The 21,254-nt window shown below is 34.7% G+C and overlaps 6 protein-coding genes across 11 annotated transcripts; 1 reads left to right on the top strand and 5 right to left on the bottom strand.

The window, feature by feature from the left end:
* Positions 1-1,409: 1,409 nt before the first annotated feature.
* On the bottom strand, positions 1,410-2,991 carry LOC17890550 (transcription termination factor MTEF1, chloroplastic). 4 transcript variants are annotated; one of them, XM_023785009.1, is made up of 3 exons: positions 1,928-2,990; positions 1,819-1,842; positions 1,410-1,724 (listed from the first exon to the last, which is right to left on the bottom strand). In XM_023785009.1, the coding sequence occupies exons 1-3, from the start codon at positions 2,858-2,860 to the stop codon at positions 1,704-1,706; spliced, it is 978 nt and encodes a 325-aa protein (XP_023640777.1). In that variant the 5' UTR covers positions 2,861-2,990; the 3' UTR covers positions 1,410-1,703. The 4 variants fall into 4 exon arrangements, with proteins under 4 accessions (XP_023640777.1, XP_006294554.1, XP_023640778.1 ...); XM_006294492.2 differs by having other exon boundaries at positions 1,819-2,989; XM_023785010.1 differs by lacking the exon at positions 1,819-1,842 and having other exon boundaries at positions 1,928-2,989.
* Positions 2,992-4,449: 1,458 nt separating this feature from the next.
* LOC17889939 (cytokinin riboside 5'-monophosphate phosphoribohydrolase LOG2) lies at positions 4,450-6,900 on the bottom strand. Its single transcript, XM_006296253.2, has 7 exons — positions 6,793-6,900; positions 6,187-6,284; positions 5,656-5,686; positions 5,415-5,514; positions 5,200-5,270; positions 4,706-4,849; positions 4,450-4,572 (listed from the first exon to the last, which is right to left on the bottom strand). The coding sequence occupies exons 1-7, from the start codon at positions 6,898-6,900 to the stop codon at positions 4,483-4,485; spliced, it is 642 nt and encodes a 213-aa protein (XP_006296315.1). The 3' UTR covers positions 4,450-4,482.
* Positions 6,901-9,792: 2,892 nt separating this feature from the next.
* On the top strand, positions 9,793-11,713 carry LOC17888787 (protein SMAX1-LIKE 3). The gene is made up of 3 exons (XM_006293892.2): positions 9,793-10,366; positions 10,475-10,610; positions 10,696-11,713. The coding sequence occupies exons 1-3, from the start codon at positions 9,813-9,815 to the stop codon at positions 11,638-11,640; spliced, it is 1,635 nt and encodes a 544-aa protein (XP_006293954.1). The 5' UTR covers positions 9,793-9,812; the 3' UTR covers positions 11,641-11,713.
* A 1,247-nt stretch (positions 11,714-12,960) lies between these two features.
* On the bottom strand, positions 12,961-13,824 carry LOC17888355 (NDR1/HIN1-like protein 10). Its single transcript, XM_006294885.2, has one exon. It carries the CDS (start codon positions 13,787-13,789, stop codon positions 13,109-13,111), a length of 681 nt encoding a protein of 226 aa, XP_006294947.1. The 5' UTR covers positions 13,790-13,824; the 3' UTR covers positions 12,961-13,108.
* Positions 13,825-14,925: 1,101 nt separating this feature from the next.
* Positions 14,926-15,908, bottom strand: LOC17889901 (NDR1/HIN1-like protein 12). Its single transcript, XM_006294929.2, has one exon. The coding sequence runs from the start codon at positions 15,758-15,760 to the stop codon at positions 15,131-15,133; it is 630 nt and encodes a 209-aa protein (XP_006294991.1). The 5' UTR covers positions 15,761-15,908; the 3' UTR covers positions 14,926-15,130.
* A 652-nt stretch (positions 15,909-16,560) lies between these two features.
* LOC17888493 lies at positions 16,561-17,987 on the bottom strand. Of its 3 annotated transcripts, none has more exons than XM_023784767.1 (4): positions 17,684-17,987; positions 17,464-17,568; positions 17,191-17,374; positions 16,561-16,998 (listed from the first exon to the last, which is right to left on the bottom strand). In XM_023784767.1, the coding sequence occupies exons 1-4, from the start codon at positions 17,924-17,926 to the stop codon at positions 16,835-16,837; spliced, it is 696 nt and encodes a 231-aa protein (XP_023640535.1). In that variant the 5' UTR covers positions 17,927-17,987; the 3' UTR covers positions 16,561-16,834. The 3 variants fall into 3 exon arrangements, with proteins under 3 accessions (XP_023640535.1, XP_023640536.1, XP_023640537.1); XM_023784768.1 differs by having other exon boundaries at positions 16,561-16,992; XM_023784769.1 differs by having other exon boundaries at positions 16,561-16,989; positions 17,684-17,986.
* Positions 17,988-21,254: the final 3,267 nt, after the last annotated feature.

The raw sequence follows: 21,254 nt of genomic DNA, 5'->3' as shown, positions 1-21,254 counted from the left end.
CTTGAAATCCACACTTTACTATTAAATTGTAACTTAAATTATATAACCTTTCAATTGACTATTTGTTTCCTCCATTTAACTTCAATTAACACACTATAAAATATGATTATAACTCCTCTGATTTAATTATTTTAGAATGTAACTTACATCATATTTTATCCTATAAATACTCATTTTTACATCCTCCTCCACCATATCTGATATTCTCAATATTTTCTTTGTTTAATTTTTAATGTTCTTGCATGGGTTGAAAGCTCAATTAAGATATAATTTGTAAGAGCTTGATTATATATTTGGTTAAAACTTTTGTTTTCATTTATATTTCTTCTTTATTTTATGTACTTCATCATTTTTTCATTGTTTTTATACTATTAAATGTATAATACATATGTATAATAATATTTTATGGCTATAAGGAAATTACTTTATCGAAGGGATTCAAATATATTGATTTCTGACCATCGCACCATAAGAAAATCAAGCTAAATAAACCATTTTCATTGTTTTACTTTATATGTTTTTTTCTTTCTCACATATTCATGTATATTTATTTTATTTTCAAAGTATGTAATTATTTTAACAAAATATTTTTTTGTTATATTCAAACCAATTTGTAAGACATTGAAATAAATAAAATTTTATACACAAATAAAGGTAACTTTTGTGTATATTTATAAGTTTACACACATATTTGGATAAATTTCAACATTTTTAGTGGTTGTTTTGATAAAGTTTGAAAATGGGGTAAATTTAAAAAGTGGTATTTAAAGGGGTATTTTTTAAATTCTCCCAATATCATTCCTATTTTTATCATTAAAAATATTATTGTTTTATCAAAAAATACTTAAAAGTACTAAAAAAAATTACTATCAAAATTGATTAATTGAACAATTAATCAACGAATAAATTCAAAAGATATGGATGTATGCTTCTATTGTATGATTTAAATAAATAACATGTAAAAATGTCATAAGCATTAAAATTTATTTAATATATTTTTTATAAGTAATAAATAAATTAAAATAATTAAATAAATATATAATAACCCGCGCATATGCGCGGGATATTACCTAGTAATTAGAAAAGGTAAGTAAAAAAAAATGGTAAGAAAGATCTTAAAAGTGGCAAAGTTTTTGTACCGCTTTTTTCTTTTCCAGCTTAAGCTTATTTGGTCACAAGAAATGCGTTTGATCACAATTCCCACATAGAGAGTGTAAAATCTTGTTGCATCTTTCGTTTATTTAGAGGCATTGGTTATAGGAGAGTCAAACGTGTGAGGTATTTGTCGTACCTTGTTTGTCATGAGCGCTAACTCAAAAAGGGAACCCGAGATTAAACATCTAAATCAGAGAGTCTGATCATAGTTCATAGACCAATGGCAAGGTTTATGAACTAGAAAGACTAACCAATTGACCTGTTAAAAGACCAATCACTAACTCATAAAGCTAATCAGTTCACATATTCATCATCCTGCATCTTCAACTGTAGAACCACAATTCTGTGCAAATCGGAACTCTACACGGTTTCATACACTTGATTGCTCGGTCACAACAATAAGCAGACCGGGAAAAAACATCGGATTCTATTGTAAATGAACATTCTTTCTCTTATCAAAGATATATAATCTCACCATCTCTCTCTCTCTATGTGTGTCTCAAAACGTAGGCAGACACCGGTGTCTTCATTCTTTGAGTTCTTCAGAATCATTCAATACAAAAATGTACCTAAAAACAAAGCAAACCCCCATGAAATTTCTCACCAATTCTCCAAACCCTTCAAAAAAATCAAAACAATGAAAGCAAGAAAACTCTCACTCACTTGCTCTTCAATGTTCCAAGTTCCCTAGCACAAAACTCTATAAATCAAGACTCTTTTGTACAGTAACAAGGCGAGAGGTCTTCAATGGCGGGGAAGAATCACAACATACCTCCAATGTATCCCGAAACCCAGCTTCATTCGTCTTCAACATCACCGGCAATGGGAACCTCACGCCTTTCGCCGCACAAGCCTGATGCCTCGGTTTAATCCGATTCTCCAAACTAAACGAGAAATACTGAGGAAACTCGAGAACCTCTCTCACATCTCTCCCCATCTCCACCATTAAATAATTCAACTTGGGGTCATAGTTCTCAGCAATACTGTAATTAAACAGCTGCGGGAATCTCTTAAACATAGCCGTGGCGCTACGCCGGGAGAATCCTAGCTTTTCAAAGTAATCAATCCGTGGTACTAGTTTATTCTCGACGCTACAAGAGAGCAGATACGTATGTTTATGCGGATCTAAGATTCCGATTCTCTGGAGGAAGTAAAGCGTTGGTCTGAGCTGGTGATCGACGCTACAGGCGAGAAGACGAGGACGACGGCGTAAGGCTTGACGGAGGTCAAAGATAGAGTCAACGCCGACTTCGCGGAGGAGGAAAGTGATGACTGGGATTGTGTGTGAGTTAAGCGGTGAAGTGAGAAGCTCGGGGCACATGGAGACGAGGCGGCGAAAATCTGGTAAGGTGAAGTTGATTGGTGGAGTGGTCATGTAATCGACGACGGATTTAACGGCGGAGAGAGCGGTGGAGAGGAGAGGAGGGTGACGGTTGATTAGGGTTAAGAAATCGATACCGAGTGAATCGAGGTAAATGAGTTTCTCGTGGATGGAGGATTCTAGGGTTTCGGTGGTCGTTGAGACCGTGGAGGAGGAGAAATCGGTGAAATCTGGGGATTTGAAGAGTGAAGAAGAAGAAGTGTTTGGTTTGAAGGAAAGTGCGGGAAAACTGTGGAAGCGGAGGCGAGAAAGAGTGGGAAAATTGTGGTGAAGGGAAGGGAAAGAGGAAGAAGAAGAGAGGAAAGAGAGAGCTTCTTGTTGCATTGTTCAAGAGACATCTCACACTTACATGGATGATTCGATTCGATTGAAGCTCTCTCTCTATCTCTCTGTGAAGGTAAGTGATGATGATGATGATGAAAGGATAAGAGTGGAACAGAGTGTGAGAGATTTTGAAGATGGGGATTTCTTTTGGAGTGAAGGAGAAAAAGGGGATAGCATATCTTAACCGATCCGGTTTAAATCAAAACTTAACTGGTTTATTCCAATCAATATTCGATTCGATGAAGCCTCTCTTTTCCTTTTCTTTTTTAAGCCCACTGGGCCGTATAAAGGCTACATCTTTTTATTATATTCTGGCTAGTCTCAACATTCAAATTTCATACACTAAATTTTGAAGTTATTTCATAGAAAAAATTCATTTATCTTATAAATTAGAATTTACTAGTCATTTAACAAATAGTATTGTGGACATGATTGTTGAACCAAAAAAAAAAAGTATTGTGACATGATCACATATGTCAATTTTTTCATAGGAAATTATTTGCATGAGTCAATTGACATAATTTTTTATGATCTTAATAGTCATAAAAACAAAATTCCAAAGACCATCGACGAAAATTGACTCTAATAAATCTTTTGTGGACATAGAAACTTTATATTAAAGTATTCTTACATCATTGGTGTATTCTTATATCTTCTGTAACAAAACTTCTTGGAGTACTAGCATCAGTCTCTTTCGAATCCCCTTGGAGAAGAGCATGTTTCAACATCATTGAACTTTGCATTCTCAATTTCTCAAGGTGAAAAATTTATTCTGATAATCTATTATCGATGTCAAATCCATTAAAATTGTCACCAAACCAAAGAATAACTTATCTTTAGATCATGTAAAACCCTTACGAGTTATCCGTATTTTTAGGAGCGTAAATTTTTTTTCATACATAAATACGCAAACGAGGTGAGTCATTTTTATATCATGAAATCAAGTTGCATGGATCATCAACAACAAATAAACATGTTTGCATAAAAAATGCTTAGATATATCTTGATATTTACTTAGTTAATGCTTATATTATTTATTTCGAAATAGAAAATAGTTAACATATTAGGAAGTAGGGAAAGATTAGAAATTCTTTTTCAAAAAAGAAATAGGAGAACCAAAACTTTTGTGAAGCATCTATGGAGCCGCAACATTGTTCTTTCAAGTCTGATGACGGCTCAGTTGCTTAGTAGTGAGCTTGAAAATGCTATATCTGCTGGTCTTGAGCTTTATCACGCTCTAACAATCACTAAAACAATGATAAATTCGATTTTGAAAACTTATGATGAAAAGTTAGTTAATACTTCAAATAATTGAGGATTTAGAACCAGTCTTACGTTCAACGTTTGTCCAAAAACAATACACACTCTTATTTTTAGTATATCATTCCAAGTTTTAGCCTTTTTACCACGTCAAATTAAGACTTTGTGTATGTGTTATATCCTACCTCAAACTATAATTCAATTGCTTTACACAGCATGAATATAATTTTTCAAAAGGAAGGTAAATGAATAATACACATAAAAATAGATTAATACACAAATCAAATTTTCCAATAATCACCAAGAAAAAAACGAGAATTCGAAAAAACAAATTTCAGTAGACTAAAATATGAATGGACAACCTAAGAGTCGTCGCTTTCCGAAGTGAAAGTGTCGGTAATATCGTCCCACACCATTTTGGACACAAAATCGTCGTGTTTTGGAACATACTCCTGCAATTACAAACATGCATGCATTCAGAACATACTCATGCATTCAGTTCATTTATGTATCCTCTTTTGGTACTCATGCATTTTACTTTTATATATAAATAATAAAATATCAGTGAAAGACACAAAAACAAACCTCAAGAAGTTGAAGTAATTGATGAGCGTTCGGAGCCGAGACGATGATGCGACGGGCAGTGGATGAGACGAAGCCTTCGTCTACTGCCTTATCTATAAACGTCAATAGTGAATCGTAGAATCCATCCACGTTCAATAGTCCCACCTACATTGTTTTAACTTCACATTATGTACAAGGGGTACGTCTTCATGTATGCGTATGTTTACATGTTTTATCAATTTCTATAAGCATTCGGATTTTGTACGTAACGTACGATATGGTTCTGGAGTACTCCTTAATTATGAATTTAATTATCAACGTTATATCACAACCTTAGTTAAGACATTATTCCGTGTATATATATGACTTCATCTCACATGCTTAGATTCTCTTTATACACATGACACAAAAACATCTCTAATTTCTTTAACTATGTTTTGTCGGATAACCGTAATTACCGGTCGAAAATTCAAAGTAATGTATTCATCGTATCTACAAGAATTGACGTTAATTACCGGTTTATTGTGGATCCCAAGTTGAGACCAGGTGATGACTTCCAACAGCTCCTCAAATGTCCCATATCCCCCTGTTTTGTTTGTCAAATAACAACACCACATAAATTATTTTATTAACCTTATAATGTTCTTAGATATTATAGACATCTTTAATCATTTCATTCTTTATATATACATAAACTGAAAAGAATAAAACAAAAAACTTGCAAACAAACCAGGAAGTGCTATGAAGGCATCGGCTTGGCGACCCATTTCAGCCTTCCTTTGGTGCATAGTCGATACAGTTATAACTTCTCCTATTGATTCACCAGTTATCTATAAACACATAACATCATTTTATAACATCCATCATAATCATGTTTTGATTCACATATATTTTACTAAATACTCAACATCCAATGTAAATATATGACTTGGTATATATTCAGTTAAAATGTATAGTTAATTTGTAATTACCTCTCTTGGTGCTAGGGACTTGGGAATGATCCTGCGCATAATATCAACATCTAATGTAAATAATTACCAATTAATAAAGTATTAATCATTAATTTCGTTTAGTCACCTTACTTTGTAATGGTCAAAGATTTTTATCCTTTCTTTATTTTTCTTTCGGTTTAAGGTTCAAATTTCTTTGAAACATTAAACTTCCAATTATTAGTATATGTTTAAATAGAGCTAAAGACAAGCAGCTGCCTTTACGCTCGTTGGCCTTAGATTTTGTCTAAATAATAGTAATATACAAAAGCGAAGCCAGAGAGCATTTTGTTCTTATAATCATATTAATTCATGAGTATAATACGAATTGAAGCAATCAAATTGCTATTTATGATAATGTTACCCATATGAAAGGCAGGACAAGAACATGGGAAGAACACAAAAGAATGATGTAGTGTCGCTTTGAACGTATTAGATAAGTTGACACCTCTAATACTATATTGTTTACTAAACTTTTAATAATAAAAATGTATATAGAGATAGATAAGATACCCAAGAACATGACGACCACCATCATGAACAGCCTGAGAAATGAGACCCATTAGCCCCACGCTTCCTCCTCCATACACCAAATCGATGTTTCTCTCCACCTATATGGGTTTATTTAGTGTGTTAATTATTTAGTGTTTTAAACAAGTACATTTTGTATTCAATGTAAAAACATTAAACATTACTAGATGAGTTTATTAGTTATTATTAATCTTTTGTTTTAACACAACACGAAGCATGGTGGGATTTTGTTAATTGAGGAAGTGAATTATACATCGAACACTTAGATAATATACATGCTCGACGACTATTCACAGAGACACAGACATACACGTTTTATGTATAGTACTTGTATTATACATATCACATTGATACTTGTATATGATCCGAAGTTCTTTTCAGCTAATTATGGTTAAATGTATTGCAAAATGAAAAAAAAACGAAAAAAAAAAAAACATACTGGCATATAACGAAAAAAATAGTTAAAAAAACAGAATCTGTTATCGTAATATAATTTTTAATTAAGTGGTTAAAAATGAGCATGAAGTGACGAAAGTAATGATGTAAATAATAATGAAAGTGTGGAAAAAAAAGAGAGAAATTAAAAACCAGCTGGTGGGCGAGTTGGAGAGCAGCGTCGTGATAAGTAGTTTTGTTACCGGAACTGCTTCCGCAGAAGACACAGATCCTCCTGAATCTTGATTTTGTCTCTTCCATTCTCTCTCTCTCTTTCTGTCTTTTTCCTTCTTTTTTTTTTTTGGGTTCTGTCACTTTCGAAACTTTTTTATTTATAGATAGATAAATATGTGAAGAAGAAGTATACAGATTTGGTTAAGGATCCAGGTCAGGCTGGCTATATCTGACTATAAATACATTTAAATTAAATGAGTTTAGTTGAAGTTATATATATTTGGATCCCGTAGATTGTGACAGCTTTTTTTCCTTAACAATATATTTTAGAATGTGTATAAAATTTCAAGATTAAAATATCAATCAGAGTCATTTGTTGCATACATGTCCAAACCTATATATTTTTCTCAGCATTTAAATATTTTTTTATATTGATATTTACTATTCAATTTACCAAAATTATAAATGCCGTAAATGATATCATATTTGTAATTAAAAATAATTTACTGAATTGTATGACTTAAAATTGATACAACATTATTTTATATCATATACCATGGATGTATATTCATTTAATTAACAAATACTTTAAAGTGATATTATGGTATATATATTATTTTGGAACATTGAGATTGCAATTTGACTCTCATCAGAAGGTTTATCAGACAAGTGTCCACCTCAAAAGAATGAAGAATCCAGTTTTTAGTTAAATGAATGAATAACTAAATAACCATATCTTTGATTAAAGAATCGGTCACTATGCGTATCAGATAAGCTTACTTCGTATTACTCACCAAATCTGTAGAATCTTTTTGTTGTATCAGATAAGTTTACTTCCTATAATCTTATTTAGTCAGCAAATCTGTAGAATCTTTTGCTTTCATACATATAGCTAAATGTTCAATGGCAATGTTAATTAAGCTTACATAAAAGAAAAGAAAAGAAAGAAGCTCCCAATACCTGATGTCGAATTGGTTAAGAAGAATCTGGTGTTGGTTATATTTGGTTGAAGTCTGGTTTAGACTTCAATTCAATTGGTTTATTTGAAGATTGAAGACTCTGCCTTATTCGGAGGCATCGAGAGGCTGAGAACAATTTCAATACTCTTCTTGGCTTAGAGGGTTTCTTGTTTTCTTTTTGTTGCAGATTATACAGTGAACTAGTGATCAGAATGCCACTGTTTAGATTCTATTTTCTTTGCAAATCCAAATTCAGAAAATTGCAGGTTCTTGAAACACACTTACTGACCTTGAAACTCATTTTAACATTGCAGGTTCTTGCCATGTGAGTGTGTGTGTTTTGATGCCTAACACTCTATTATTCAAAATTTGACATCTGCATAAACAAAACCTTTAGCAAGCTGTCTTGATTACAGGGTCTGCATGTGTTTGACTGTCCTGGTCATACACTTTTTTTTCAAAGGATTGGTGGATGCAAGTGGCTTTTCGTTTGTGTTAGAGGAATAATGCTTTTGATCAAGAAACAAAGTTGATCGGTTTGGTTTAAAGGAGAAAAGGGTTAACGATTGGGTGTGACTGAAGCAAACCTCTCTATTCCCTTTCTTCTTTTGTTCAAAACGCTTTTTTGCCTTCAGTTATGTTTTGTCTCTGTCTTTGTATAATTGTATGGCTTTTGGGTCTAAGTTCATACATAGACAACATTTGCTGTTTCACTCTTTATTCTCTAAATTATCCTCTTTGGTCCTACATGTCCTCCGCTACTAAGCATGAATCTTTTTGCTTTTCTAATATAACAAGACTGTATAATATATATTTCCCCTGAGCTTGGAGTAACATTGTGAAAACTGGAAATTGATAGTTGTTTCTCTGTTGGAGCATAACTTGGATAGGTTTCACACCAAGTTAATGACTGTCTGGGCATTTTATCTCATCTTTAGTTTATGGTATAGTGGCAGTATACCATTCTTTTGTTTGGTTATAGGAACCAGAGGCTGTGAGTGTGATAGATTTTGCTGATTGATGAGTGGTCTTTGGATGAAGCCTTACAAAAGGAAACGAGTAAAAGCTGAAAATATGATTAGGGAAGGGGAAAAGAAAAAAACATCTCTCACAGAGATTAAAATTCACACTCCTATTTCAATAACCTTTTAGGACATATACAAGATGCAGTAATCAAAGTGTTAAAAATCTTGTTGGAGATTCCTAGGGAAGGTGAATGGTAAAGCTTTCTTTTCTCTTCTTTCTATGTAGTGGCATGCTTCATGAGACAGATAGATCTATTCATAGAAGAAATTGTAACAGTATAGGCTCCTCATACCAATTCATCCATAATGATCTTTTGATCTATATAGGATTTTAGCATTTCATAGTGGATTATTTCATGCAACATTCACTGGATAGCAAATGAGTTTTGTTTGCTGTTCTCTATCTTTCTTTTGGTGTATATACTTAATGTATACATTTTTTGTCTTTCTAAATAGTAATCACCTTAATTTCGTCTTCTTGTTTCTCCTGTTTTTTTAAGTGAAAGATATGGTATAAAAGTAACATACTTTTATGAAAGTAATGAAAGGAAAAAGATAATTATACTTTTTATACGTTTAGTATATCTTTTAAATATATAAAATAAATGATACACTTTGCATAAAAAGAGAGACACCCACTCAGTAAGCAGTACCCATATTACATCTTTATTTATAATTTGTATGAGAAGTTTGAGATTGAAAATAGTATTAGGGGGTAAAGCTGAGTTGCCTTTGGCTTTTCGTACTGATTTGTCACCACATGTATTCCACTTTGTATTACAAAATCCACTTTGGACCCTTAAATTTGCCTCTCCTACAAGAAAAGCATACACATTCCTCCTCCTCCCCATATATAGTTTCAAGTCCTACTTCTCTGTATACTTTTCTCATAGGCTTACACAAACGTCCCTTAGATTCGTCCCCACTGCATCAATCTTCTGCTAAGATCCTTTTGTGTTTTTGTTATCAAAAGAAAGAGAGTATCATACATAAGTTATAGATACATATATTGAGTATGAGGAGTGGAGGTTACAGTGTCCAGCAAGCCCTCACGCCTGAGGCTGCAACTATGGTGAAACAAGCCATGGCCTTGGCTAGACTGCGAGGGCATGCTCAGGTCACGCCTCTACATGTAGCTAACACCATGCTCTCTGCTTCCATGGGTTTACTCAGAACAGCTTGCCTCCAATCTCACACTCATCCTCTTCAATGCAGAGCACTCGAGCTCTGTTTCAATGTCTCTTTGAACCGTCTGCCAACTTCCACAGGGAGTCCTATGTTGGTCCCTTGCATATCTAACTCTCTGGCTGCAGCTTTTAAGCGTGCGCAGGCTCACCAGCGGCGTGGTTTCATCGAGAGCCAGCAACACCCAATCTTGGTCGTCAAGATTGAACCTGAACAGCTCATAATATCCATACTTGATGATCCTGGTGTGAGTAGAGTGATGAGAGAGGCTGGTTTCTCAAGTCCTCAAGTGAAGAACAAGGTGGAGCAAGCTGTGTCTTTGAAGATTTGCTCCAATAAATCCAAGGCAAAAAATTTACTTACTGCAGCGGTCAAGAACTTCAGGTATATCTTCTTGTGAAACTACTTTGGTTTGGTCATTAAACTCTCACGGACACACACACAAACACACATGCTGCGATCTAATTCAGTCAACTTTATATTTTGAATTAGTGAGATCGAAAATGAAACCATCCTAGAATGCTCAACGGTGACGGATGCAGAAGGTAAGAGAAGAAGCAGCAATGTGATCACAGCTCTCCCAGCATGGCTTCAGCAATACAAGAAGGAGAATCAACAAAAGGACACTGTGAGTTATGAATTATGATCTCATCATTCTCAGTATTCGTATCCTTTAATATTCTAAGACTTGGTATTGTTTTTGGATTTGGCAGGATTCTGATAACTCAATCTGCAATTTAGTCCACAAACGGACATCTGAGAAAACCATTGATCTTTCTTCTCTTTCTCCTTCTTCCTCTTCTTGCAATACTTATGTTTCTACAGATGCCAACTTAAGATTATTCGCACCAGAACATAATAATGACCTCACAACAACGCTCTTGATGAACTCTGCAGCCTCTTCTAGCGATGCAGTAGACATTGAATATGTCTCCAGGTTTAAAGAGATGAATGTTGAAAACCTAGAAACTCTCTGTGATGCCTTAAGTAGCAAGGCACCGAGGCAAAAGGATGTTATCCCTGATATTGCGAGAGCAATATTGAAATGCAGGTCCGGTTCAACACCTAGGAAGATCAGAAACGGGATTCGAAAAGAAGAAACTTGGTTGTTTTTCCAAGGTGTGGATGTGGAGTCCAAGGAGAAGATAGGTAGAGAGTTGGCGAAACTTGTGTTCGGATCAGTTAACAGCTTTGTTCCAATAAGCTTGAGCAGCTTCTCTTCCTCTTCTATGGAAGATCTCGGTAACAAGAGGAGGAGAGACGGAGATAGCTGGAACTACATCCAGAGATTGTTCGAAGCAGTGTCTTGTGATCCACACAGAGTGTTCTTTGTCGAAGATATAGAGGAAGCTGACTATTTATGTCACATGAGTTTCAAGAAAGCCATTGAGAGAGGAAAACTTCAAAGTGGAAGTGGTGAAGAAGCGTTTCTTAAAGACGCAATCGTGATCTTGAGCTGTGAAAGATTCAGCTCGAGATCATCAAGACCATGTTCGCCTTCAGAGGATGATAGAAAGATGAGGAGCCCTTGTGTATCTCTCGATCTAAGTCTTTCTATTGATCATGATGATAATATTCATGATGGATATTGCAGTGATCATATTGGATTACTTGATGCTGTAGATGCACACATTCTTTTTAGCGTGTCGTCAACATAGATTCATGTGATTTCACTACCTTGGTCATGATCTTGGTACATACTAATATGACATGGTAACGTGTTTTTTCGCCTTGGTACAATTTTCTATTTTAGCTTATCAATCCATCCTCCTATTCGATCACTTTTTTCGAGTAAAATTCATACTTTATAATTATCCGACTGATCATATTGTAAAGTCTTCGAATATTAACTTTATACTGCCACCGGCAAATAACATATGGTTGATCATCAATATGATAGTATCAATCAATATCTACAGCATCTAGCTTTTAATTATACTTGATCAAAGTATGGTAATAAAAATGATCCATGACGTAAGAGTTGCACAAAGGAGAAGTTACTTTTCTAAAGAAACAAATCAAACTGAAGTAGATCACACCGAAGAAAATCAAAGGATCACTTTAAAACTTTTCTCACTTTCTAATAATTATTCGAAGTAGCCGTCAAAAAAGAATTCGTTTACTACCTCTGTTTTTTTTTTTTTTTTACTTTGGAAAGGTATGGATTAGCTTGAATAATATATAATTTCTCTTAAAAGAAAATTAAAAGCAAAAGATAAACCCATGAAAAGAAGGATTAAGTCGGAAACAAGAGGCATCTTTATATATGCTTTTAGACTAAAAATATATATAAGATATGTACTAAAATAACTTTAAAACATTATGGCCAAAGAAGGGTCTTTGTCGTATTGAGGTTATCGTGACTTTTATTTGAAAAAAAAAAAGAATAAAAGAAAGTGTTTCTTATAATATTCAAGTATGAAGAGCCGAACCACTTTACATAATAAACGTAAGCATATACAAATCACAGACATGTAGTGGCTGTGGCAGGCGCATTGTTTTGCTTGAAAGATTTATTTACGTTATGATCACCATTCATCAATCTCGGCTAAAGCCTGCAATCTAGGCATAACACCAAATGAAACAGATTAGTCTACGTATTAATATGCCACATTAGTCCATCTGTATCATACATTATTTGTAACTTTTTCGCATAATTATGTACAATGGATATACCAAATCTTCGTTTTTTTTTCAACGTTTGATATTTTCAGGTTCATGTACATTAAAATAAGAATAAACTTATGTACTTTTATTCAATAAACTTTAAAATATAAAGACACCCAAAACAGAGGGTACAACCATACCAGAGCAAATGTCAAAGACTCGTCAAAGAGTGTATCAAGAAATTTGATTATAAGCAAAACCAAGTCCTCGAGACGACATATAGGATTGAATTACCCTTTTCTTCTCACACTCTTCGGCAATAACTTGCGCCATATATTTTTCTGGTCAGCATGCGCTTAAGTAAATATCAATTACGTAAAATAATGTTTTATTTATATATAACAAGGGAAGATGAACAAATGTATACAATAGGCTCTATAGAAGATAAGTGAGAATGGTGCTGAGAAAATAAAAATAAAAGAACCAATGTATGTGATGGACTGGAACAGAACTCAAGACTCAAAAATCGAAGTCGCACTTAATTGGGAAAACGCTGGAAGAAGTTGTAGTTCCGTTGGAGGTACTTAAAGGAAGCATTAGATCGTCGCAATTAACCTTAGGCTTAATCCTCCGAAACTTCAAGTCCCCAAGCTTAAACCTAACCCTAAGCCTGAACTTGATCTCTATATTGTAAACACCGGAGATCTTTTCCACGTTCAAAGTCCGAGACTGTTTGGCGTTAAAGATAACAAGGTTTTGGCCTTGGAACGTTGGTGTGAGAACGGTTGTGTTTTTGTGTCCTTGATAGAAAGGAGTTAACGTGGTGGAACTAAACCGCTTTCCCTCGTAGTAGGCATGAGCTTCGATCCTGTCGTAGTAGACTCCGATCCTCTTGTTAGGGTTACGGACAGGGACAGTGAGGGCTAGGTTATACCTTAAAATGTTGTCCGTGGAAGTGTGTTCAAAGCGGGTAAGGGACGCATCGGTAACGTGGAACTTGATGGCACGGGGACGGACGATGAGCCAGAAGACTAGAGCGGCTATGCCGAGGATGACAACAAGGGATATGATGACTTTGACAAAGAAGCTTAGGAGGCAGCAGCCACAGCCTCGACCGTGCCCACGTCGGTAGTAGCCTTTGGGAGCCGGTGGTGGGATAGATGGACCGTAGAAGGCGCCGTTGAGAGGTTGTTCAGCCATGTTTTTAGTAATGTTGTGGCGATCAAGTTGGAATAAATGGGTATATATGGCTTATAAAAGAGGTTGATGTAAGTCCTCTTTATATACACTTTTCATTTGTGCGTTTGTCAACTTATAGATTAAGGTATTGTCACGCTACGCGGGATTTGGTTGAATATTTGACCAGAGTATTAATATTATGCAATTGTAGGCTTTGTGATGTTGCCCCATAATTTCCAATAACGAGTATTTTACATAAGATCATATATGTTTTCAACTTTTGGTCTCTCACCGTACGTTGGTTTTTCATAGTTTCTACTTTCTAGAACCTAAAGGGCCGCCTGTGTCAGCATAATTAGTCTGATTTTTTTTTTTTCATTCTTAACCAAAACAAAAGTGATTAAGTTTAAAAATGTTTAAGTAGAGGCGAGTGATTTAAATAGTTCTCGGTTTTTACATTTTCATCTTTTGACGTAAATATATTTATTAGATTTTGTATTTTACATAATATAGGTAAATATAATGTATTTATCCGAATTAAAAAGAAAAAAAAATTGGAAGATTTTTAATAAAAGATGCCAACAAAAATGGAAAATAGTACCCAAACAAATAAAACCAAAAACAAGACATGGACCTAGGCCTATGCTCTTATTAAGCCCATCATAATTAAGACAATCTCCATAACGGTTGCTAGATAAGAGCTTTGTCTAGATAATAAAAAAGTTATGATCGATGTAACAATATTTTTTGTAGGTAAATTCTAACAGTTGTAATTCTCTTCCTTCTCTTGTTTCCTTTTTTTGGTATGTCTAACTCTAATCCATTCAGGTTCTTCTAATTCGCATGTGATCCTAGCTAAACAATGTGTCTGCCGACTTCCCAAACTCATTAAGTGACAACCGATCTAAAACCTTACAAACAAACAAATATGATATCTATAAAGCTGTCCCCTCCAAATAATTCATATACGGTACTGTATTCGAATCTGATTTTACTTGAAAGTTGAAACCTTCTTATCTCCTCCAATCATTTTCCTCCTCACAAATTTTGCTTATGAAATTAATATTGCATATTTTAGATCAAAGTCCACTAACAAAAATAAATATTCCAGCAATTTATGTGACATGTAGTTATAGCCTTGTACGAGCCGATTCAAAAAAATCTAACAAGAATACTTTGTATACAAACTATAGTGTCATGACAGTATAATTTACGAGAAGATCAGCATAAACAAAAGGGTATACAAATATAAACCATATAAAAGCAAAAACATCATCCTCAGTAGGAAGAAAACTGAACAGAAGAAGAAGTAAAGAGTGATAGCAAACTTTTCAACGGCGTCAAGGTTTGTGTCCTGTTTGCCTAAACGTTGACACTGCACTTAGCTGCGTCAGTGACCATCTTAACGGCATTTTCGCCGACATGAACTCCGGCGGCTTTATCATTCAGATTTATATATGCCGGACAACGGACATGGAGATGATACTTACCAGTGATAAGAGTCCCGACCTTCCACCTCACGCGTCCATCGGCGCGTATAATCAACGAGACTAGCCCTCCGTTCTGCTCGTCGTCCAGAGCCATGGCGTTGAAAGGAGCGACGGAAACGGCGTCTCCATATATGAAAGGAGACCAAACGTTGCCTTCTTTGTGGCCTTGGTACGTCGGAGGAATAGCCGTACGTAGAGTGATCTGTTGGTTCCTGTAAGTAGCGTAGACGTGAAGCCGGTCGTAGTAGATTCCGATCTTGGAGTTTGGGTTACGTGAAGCTAATGTGACCTGAAAGTTTGAGCTGAGGAGGTTAGGCTGCGAGAGGTTAAAGGCGTAGACGGTGGCGTCTTGGAGTATGAATCTTGGTTTTGTTGGTCGGAGGATTAGCCAAACGAGCAGGATTGCTATTAAGACGATGATGATTAAGCCGATGATGGCTCCGCAGATTCTACTGACGGTTCCTCCTCCGCCACCACCGTGGTTTTCACAATCTTTGGACATTAGTATTAGTTATCTCCGGTTTTGCCACTAGGCTTTGTTGTATGCTGGATGGCGAGAGAGAGAAGAGAGCGAGACTATGGTTAATATTTATATTGGTAATTAGAAGTGGTATAGTTTTGTGACTTTGTGCACCTTTTTGTTTCTAATTTAAACTTAGCGCTTTAGGCTTTAGAAAATAATGAATCATTACTTCTAATGCAAACTATCAAATTAGTCTTTCTTCGCAGAGAAAACAAAAAGTGATTTTCTAATTTGATAGTGCGCTTGCATTCAAAGAGTTATGTAGAGAATGTAAATGTGCACTCACGGATGGAATGAGTTTTTAACTTTTTTTACTCAAATAATGTAAGAAATGTATCAATCAGTCTATATGGATAGAAAATTTTGTAGGGAAACGAAGGGGTGGACATAAATCAATATTCATATAAACTTAATGCTATTTTAGCTTTTAGTGTGGCTGTATCTTCTACCCTACCATTTTTAAGAGGGTGGTGCAAGGTTCACCCATGTTTGCATATGCACAATGAACGATGACTCCTCACAGGACGAAACTACCCTTTTCAAACCAAAACAAAAAAAACAGTAATAGTTTTATAATATGTGTATTTGTATAATATAAAATTTTAAAGAAAGAAAAGAGTAATTTATAGTCCATGGGTCAAGAAATTTTGTTTATAGTAGTAGTCCATAAAAATTATTTGAAGACTAAAAAAGAAAACAAGTCCAAACTGTTTTGGATATAGGCAGATTTTGGCCCAATGAAGAACTGAGAATGGATTTTTGGAATTAGCCCACCACCATAAGCAAGTAAGATCACAGTACTGATTGTATACTGAAAGCAAACTTAACATTCTCAAAGTTGTCTACTTTTCTCCATTAAGTACAACTCTGAAGTTGAGACACATACCAGATTGACCCAAAAACTAGCTCATAGTACCAAAAAGAGATATTTAGACTTAAATTCACCCATACTAGGTCGACATCTTTAAACTTTGTCCTGATTATTATTTACCTCCTAATTGATAATAACCAAAAGACCTATTTTAGTAGTAACAACTACTCGAGCTTGTCCCATCAGAAAGCCCAGTCCTTGGAGAAATCCATGTCTGGAGGCAAATGATAATGACACTCATCCTTCTGTTGCTGCTGATCCTGCCTTGTAGTAGTCATTACTCCTCTTCCTTCTTTGGTGAATAACTCTTTCTCACTTTGATTCGCTTTCCTTTGCTCTGCTTTGGCTCCAAGTAAACCAAACAAAAAACAAAAAAGTTCAGAGATTTTGTCCTTTTTGTATTGTACCAACCAAAAACATGCAACGAACTAAGTCTTAGTTTCCATTATACTTCAAGATAGTTTCAAACTAAAGGTGAGTAAACGAAAAAGCTTAGTTTTGGCAAGTCGTAGAGAAAAAGAAAAGTGAAGTCGCTTACTACGCTTCTTCACGGAGGTCACAGTCTCCACGGAGGTCACAGTCTTAGTAGCTGGACGCTGAAGAGGGTGGAAAACGCCGGTTCCTTTAGATTCTCTTAAAACGTTGCAGTTTCGATGAACCAAACCTCCATTGTGCAACCGTGCTTCTTGCCTCTGCAAAACCTTAGCTCTATCTTGCTGCGACTGGAACCACCACTCAAAAGGAAAACAAACGATTGAGAGCGAGAGAGAGGGGATCAAAAGAAAGTTATAAAGTTTGCATTTTTATATACCTCATTTTTGCGGATCCTTGAAAGATGAAGTTCATAAAACGCTTCAAGCTTGAGCCTTTCTCCGTACGATCTCTGATCAGTTTTAAGACCTTTAGACCTAAACGACTGGAAAAGAAAACCCACACCAAAACACGATCATGAACATTGTGAAAATGTGAAACAGAGGGAAAAAAACGAAACTTGTGAAAATGTGAAACAGGGAGAGACAAAAAGAAAGGACCTGCTGGAGACTCGAAGGTAAAACAGGAGTAGGTATGGGTTTAGGAGTAGGAAGAAGAGAAAGCGAAGAGAACTGGTCAGAGAGTGTATCGACCACGACGTCGGAAACGTACGGATGATCACGGTGGTTGCGGCGGCTGAGTGAGTTGAATCCTCCGACGGCAGTATCGAACAGATGAGAACGAAACCCCATTTCTTCAACGCCGTAACCCAAATCCACACGAAACTGATGAGATCTCGCCATGAAAGATCGAGAAGAAACAAAACAAACCAAAAATCTCTGCTTTGTAAAAAGAGTGGGTTTGGTTGGCGTTACAGACATGAAAACATATATCCACTTTTTTTTTTTTTTGCGAAGGTCACGTGATCCACTCTCCCACTCGCTCATTATCTATGTGAAGCAATGATATGATGACACGTAATGGCCAGAAGATATATTCAAGAGCAGATCCGTTGGCGCGTGTAATGAACGCTTTCAAAAGCGGAGTGTTTAAATCAATTCTGCAACCGCCGCAGACACTTAGCCACCAATTATGATGCCTACACGTGTCAGAAACTGTTACCTATTGGTTTCGTTTATGAAGTGTGTGCTTGTGTATGTTTCCTTTACGTGCACCTTCCTCGATCTTTTGCAATGTTATAATACAAACTGACTTTATAAAAAAAAAAAACACGTTTTTTGAAGGGTAAACTGAAGTTTATGAGTGTTGAACAAGAATAAAAACCAAAAAAAAAAGTTTATGAATAATGAATTTATGAGTATGTATGGGAAAGATAAAATAAGTGCCAGCTTTCCAAAAGGACAGGAATTGCATCGGAAAAGTAAACTACAATATATGGTCGAAAAGAATTAATAAATTAGTTAAATCTTTTTGGGTCCAAAATGGGCTCATCTTAGGCTCACATGGAGATGATTGTGTGATCACAACCTAGATGATTGGTTTTGTTTAATGGGCCTTTTAGATTCCCCACCCTCTCTGTATTATAACCAAGTTATTGGGTTCCATCTATTTTCATATTTCGAATTGGGTTATAGACTTTGAATGGGATATGTTGTTTTGGGACAGTCTTTTTAGTAATGAGTATATCAACTGTAAGCACGAGTCTACGAAAATGATCAACAGAATTTGTTCACAAAGATTTCGTTAATCTCACCTCAAGGGTAATAGCTTCCAGTAACGTAGTCAGTAGTTGCAAGTGAAAAAGCTTGTAGGCATCATCATCTATATAGGCTTCGAGTAACATCACGGGTAAGTGAAGTGGTGATAAGAGATTAGGTAGTAGATTGCAAAGAATAATTAGTGGGAATTATGAGCGAGGATTTTTGGAGGAAAAGTACTTACAAAGTTTTTTTAAGTACTCGATACCTGTTTTTCAACTCATGCTATAGTGTATGTTCATATTTGGTAAAGGCGTAAAGCTGATATGTTGTTATTTGTCTTTTCAGACATGTGGTTTTTGTTTACCTTCACTACAGTCTACAGACAGCGAATTGTACTTTCTCCTACCAATGCTATATGTGTATATAATTGCCTTGATCAGTGCCATTTATATACATGCATGCACAACATTCTTTTTAACCTAACCATACTTAAATAAATTCATATTACATGTTGAATTATACGTTTATAATAATTAGTGATAACCTTTAATAGTAAACAAATATGTACTATACTTTTTTTTAAGAGTAGGATACTACTTTGGATGGTGTTACTTTTCTTTTGTAAAAGTTTCATGAAACCGAATTAAACGACTACAACTAATTAATGTCAAGCCATATTATTCTTTATACAATAGTGTTATGCATGCACGGTGTCAAATTGTCATTTGTCAATGCTTCCTAGTTTCTTCAGTAAGGTAATCTTTTACTTGATTACTAATTATGGTTATTCACTCAAAGTTCTTATCTTTTTTCAAGTAATGTGGAGATATCGCATATGAGTTTAGACCAAAAATGGAAAAGCTCAGTTCAAGAATAGCCCATAAAGCCCACTATATCAGCACAATTTATATTTTAAAATTGTCTACCAGACTTTTCGTGGGATAGGGTAAGTCTAAAATAATCGACAAATTTAATCGGATTTCTCGTCAAATTGTGAGTTATTAAGATATCAGATATCCAAATCGTATATTTCTAACTGGTTGAAGAAAGTCCAAAACATATGTACACTTTTGTTAGCTTTTTTCTATATACTGATTGTTTCACCTAAAACTAAAAGACACGACTAGGGAGATCCGATAATGTAACATGTCAATATAACGGTATATACAAAGGAAGTTTTGTTTTTTGTAAGAAAAAAAAAATTAAAACGAAGTCTTAGGTAAAGCACAAAAATCTCTTTTGGCAGAGCAATCTCAGCCCCAAGTAAAATTCTTTATTTGGCACAATACATTAGAATTTAGGATTCGTACGACATGTAAACTTCTTTTTTTCTCAGGAACTGACTTAAAAAGAAGTTTGACTTTTTACAGATTATGAATATATTGGAAGCACAAGTTACATCAATGTGAATACAAGTCTAGTTCTCATATGTATATGTTTTATTTTATTTAGTACATGCATGCTACTCACTTTCTCATGGACACATGTTGTTTTCTATGAACCTTAATCCCAATCAATTGAAATGATAGAAGAAAAAAGGATAAATTGTTTTAAACTAAAAACAAAAGATAGTATGGGGATATTTTATGTCAATTGCCTTCTATTTTGATTTGAATTTATTATTTAAAAATTGGTTAAGAAAATGAAAATGAAAATAAAAAGAGACATGTAGGATACCACACTATGGTGTAGCAATGTGAAAGTTGGAATCTCATTATTGAACAAGAATAAAAAAAGCTTACAACTTGCTCTTCAAAAAAGTTATTGCTAAGGCCCCCATATCCCTACTATTCCCCATTCATGTTTTCATTTTTTCTAGTTCTCTTACTTTAAAAGTTATTTTAATTATCATCCTCTATGTAAAAGATCATCATCACATAATTTTGTTGTTACACAACTTTGGAACTACTCATATATATATATATATATATATATATTTTTACGAGATGATAGCAAGATCACGCCTGGATCCGCTTTAATCTTCAAAGATAAAAATTCGGTAAAACTCCATATTCCTCATGGGATCGAACGAACCATTGCTAGGACTAAATCGATTATTCTTTATCGTGTGATTATATTTATCCCACTTAAAGATTTAGTAGAACCAATCCTAAGTCTGAATGAGAATAATCTTAGACTCGTGGATCACACGATATATATCTATAAAGTTGGTTCTATGGTTTATATTTTTGTTTTAAAGGATTAGGTTTTAGGAGTTTCAAATGTAGAATTTGGCATTTTGCGTAGGAACTCTAACTACATAGGATGGACTCTTCTTTTAAGTAATTCCAGTACTGCTTCAATATGTATATTGCACTATTCATGCATACGCGTGAAAAATGTCATGATTACTATACTTTTTTTTATTCTACAAATCTGTTTAGTTTTAGAAATATCAGAACATAAGTTGTGTTTTGCTCATTAGAATTAGTATTATTTTATTGGGTTCTCTTCTTCTCTCCTTCTATTG

This window comes from Capsella rubella, unplaced genomic scaffold (genome assembly GCF_000375325.1).
Source record: "Capsella rubella cultivar Monte Gargano unplaced genomic scaffold, Caprub1_0 scaffold_4, whole genome shotgun sequence".
In the NCBI taxonomy this organism is placed as follows: domain Eukaryota; kingdom Viridiplantae; phylum Streptophyta; class Magnoliopsida; order Brassicales; family Brassicaceae; genus Capsella; species Capsella rubella.
The sequence above is the reverse complement of the archived record's forward strand: the minus strand, read 5'-3'. Positions and strand labels throughout refer to the sequence as shown.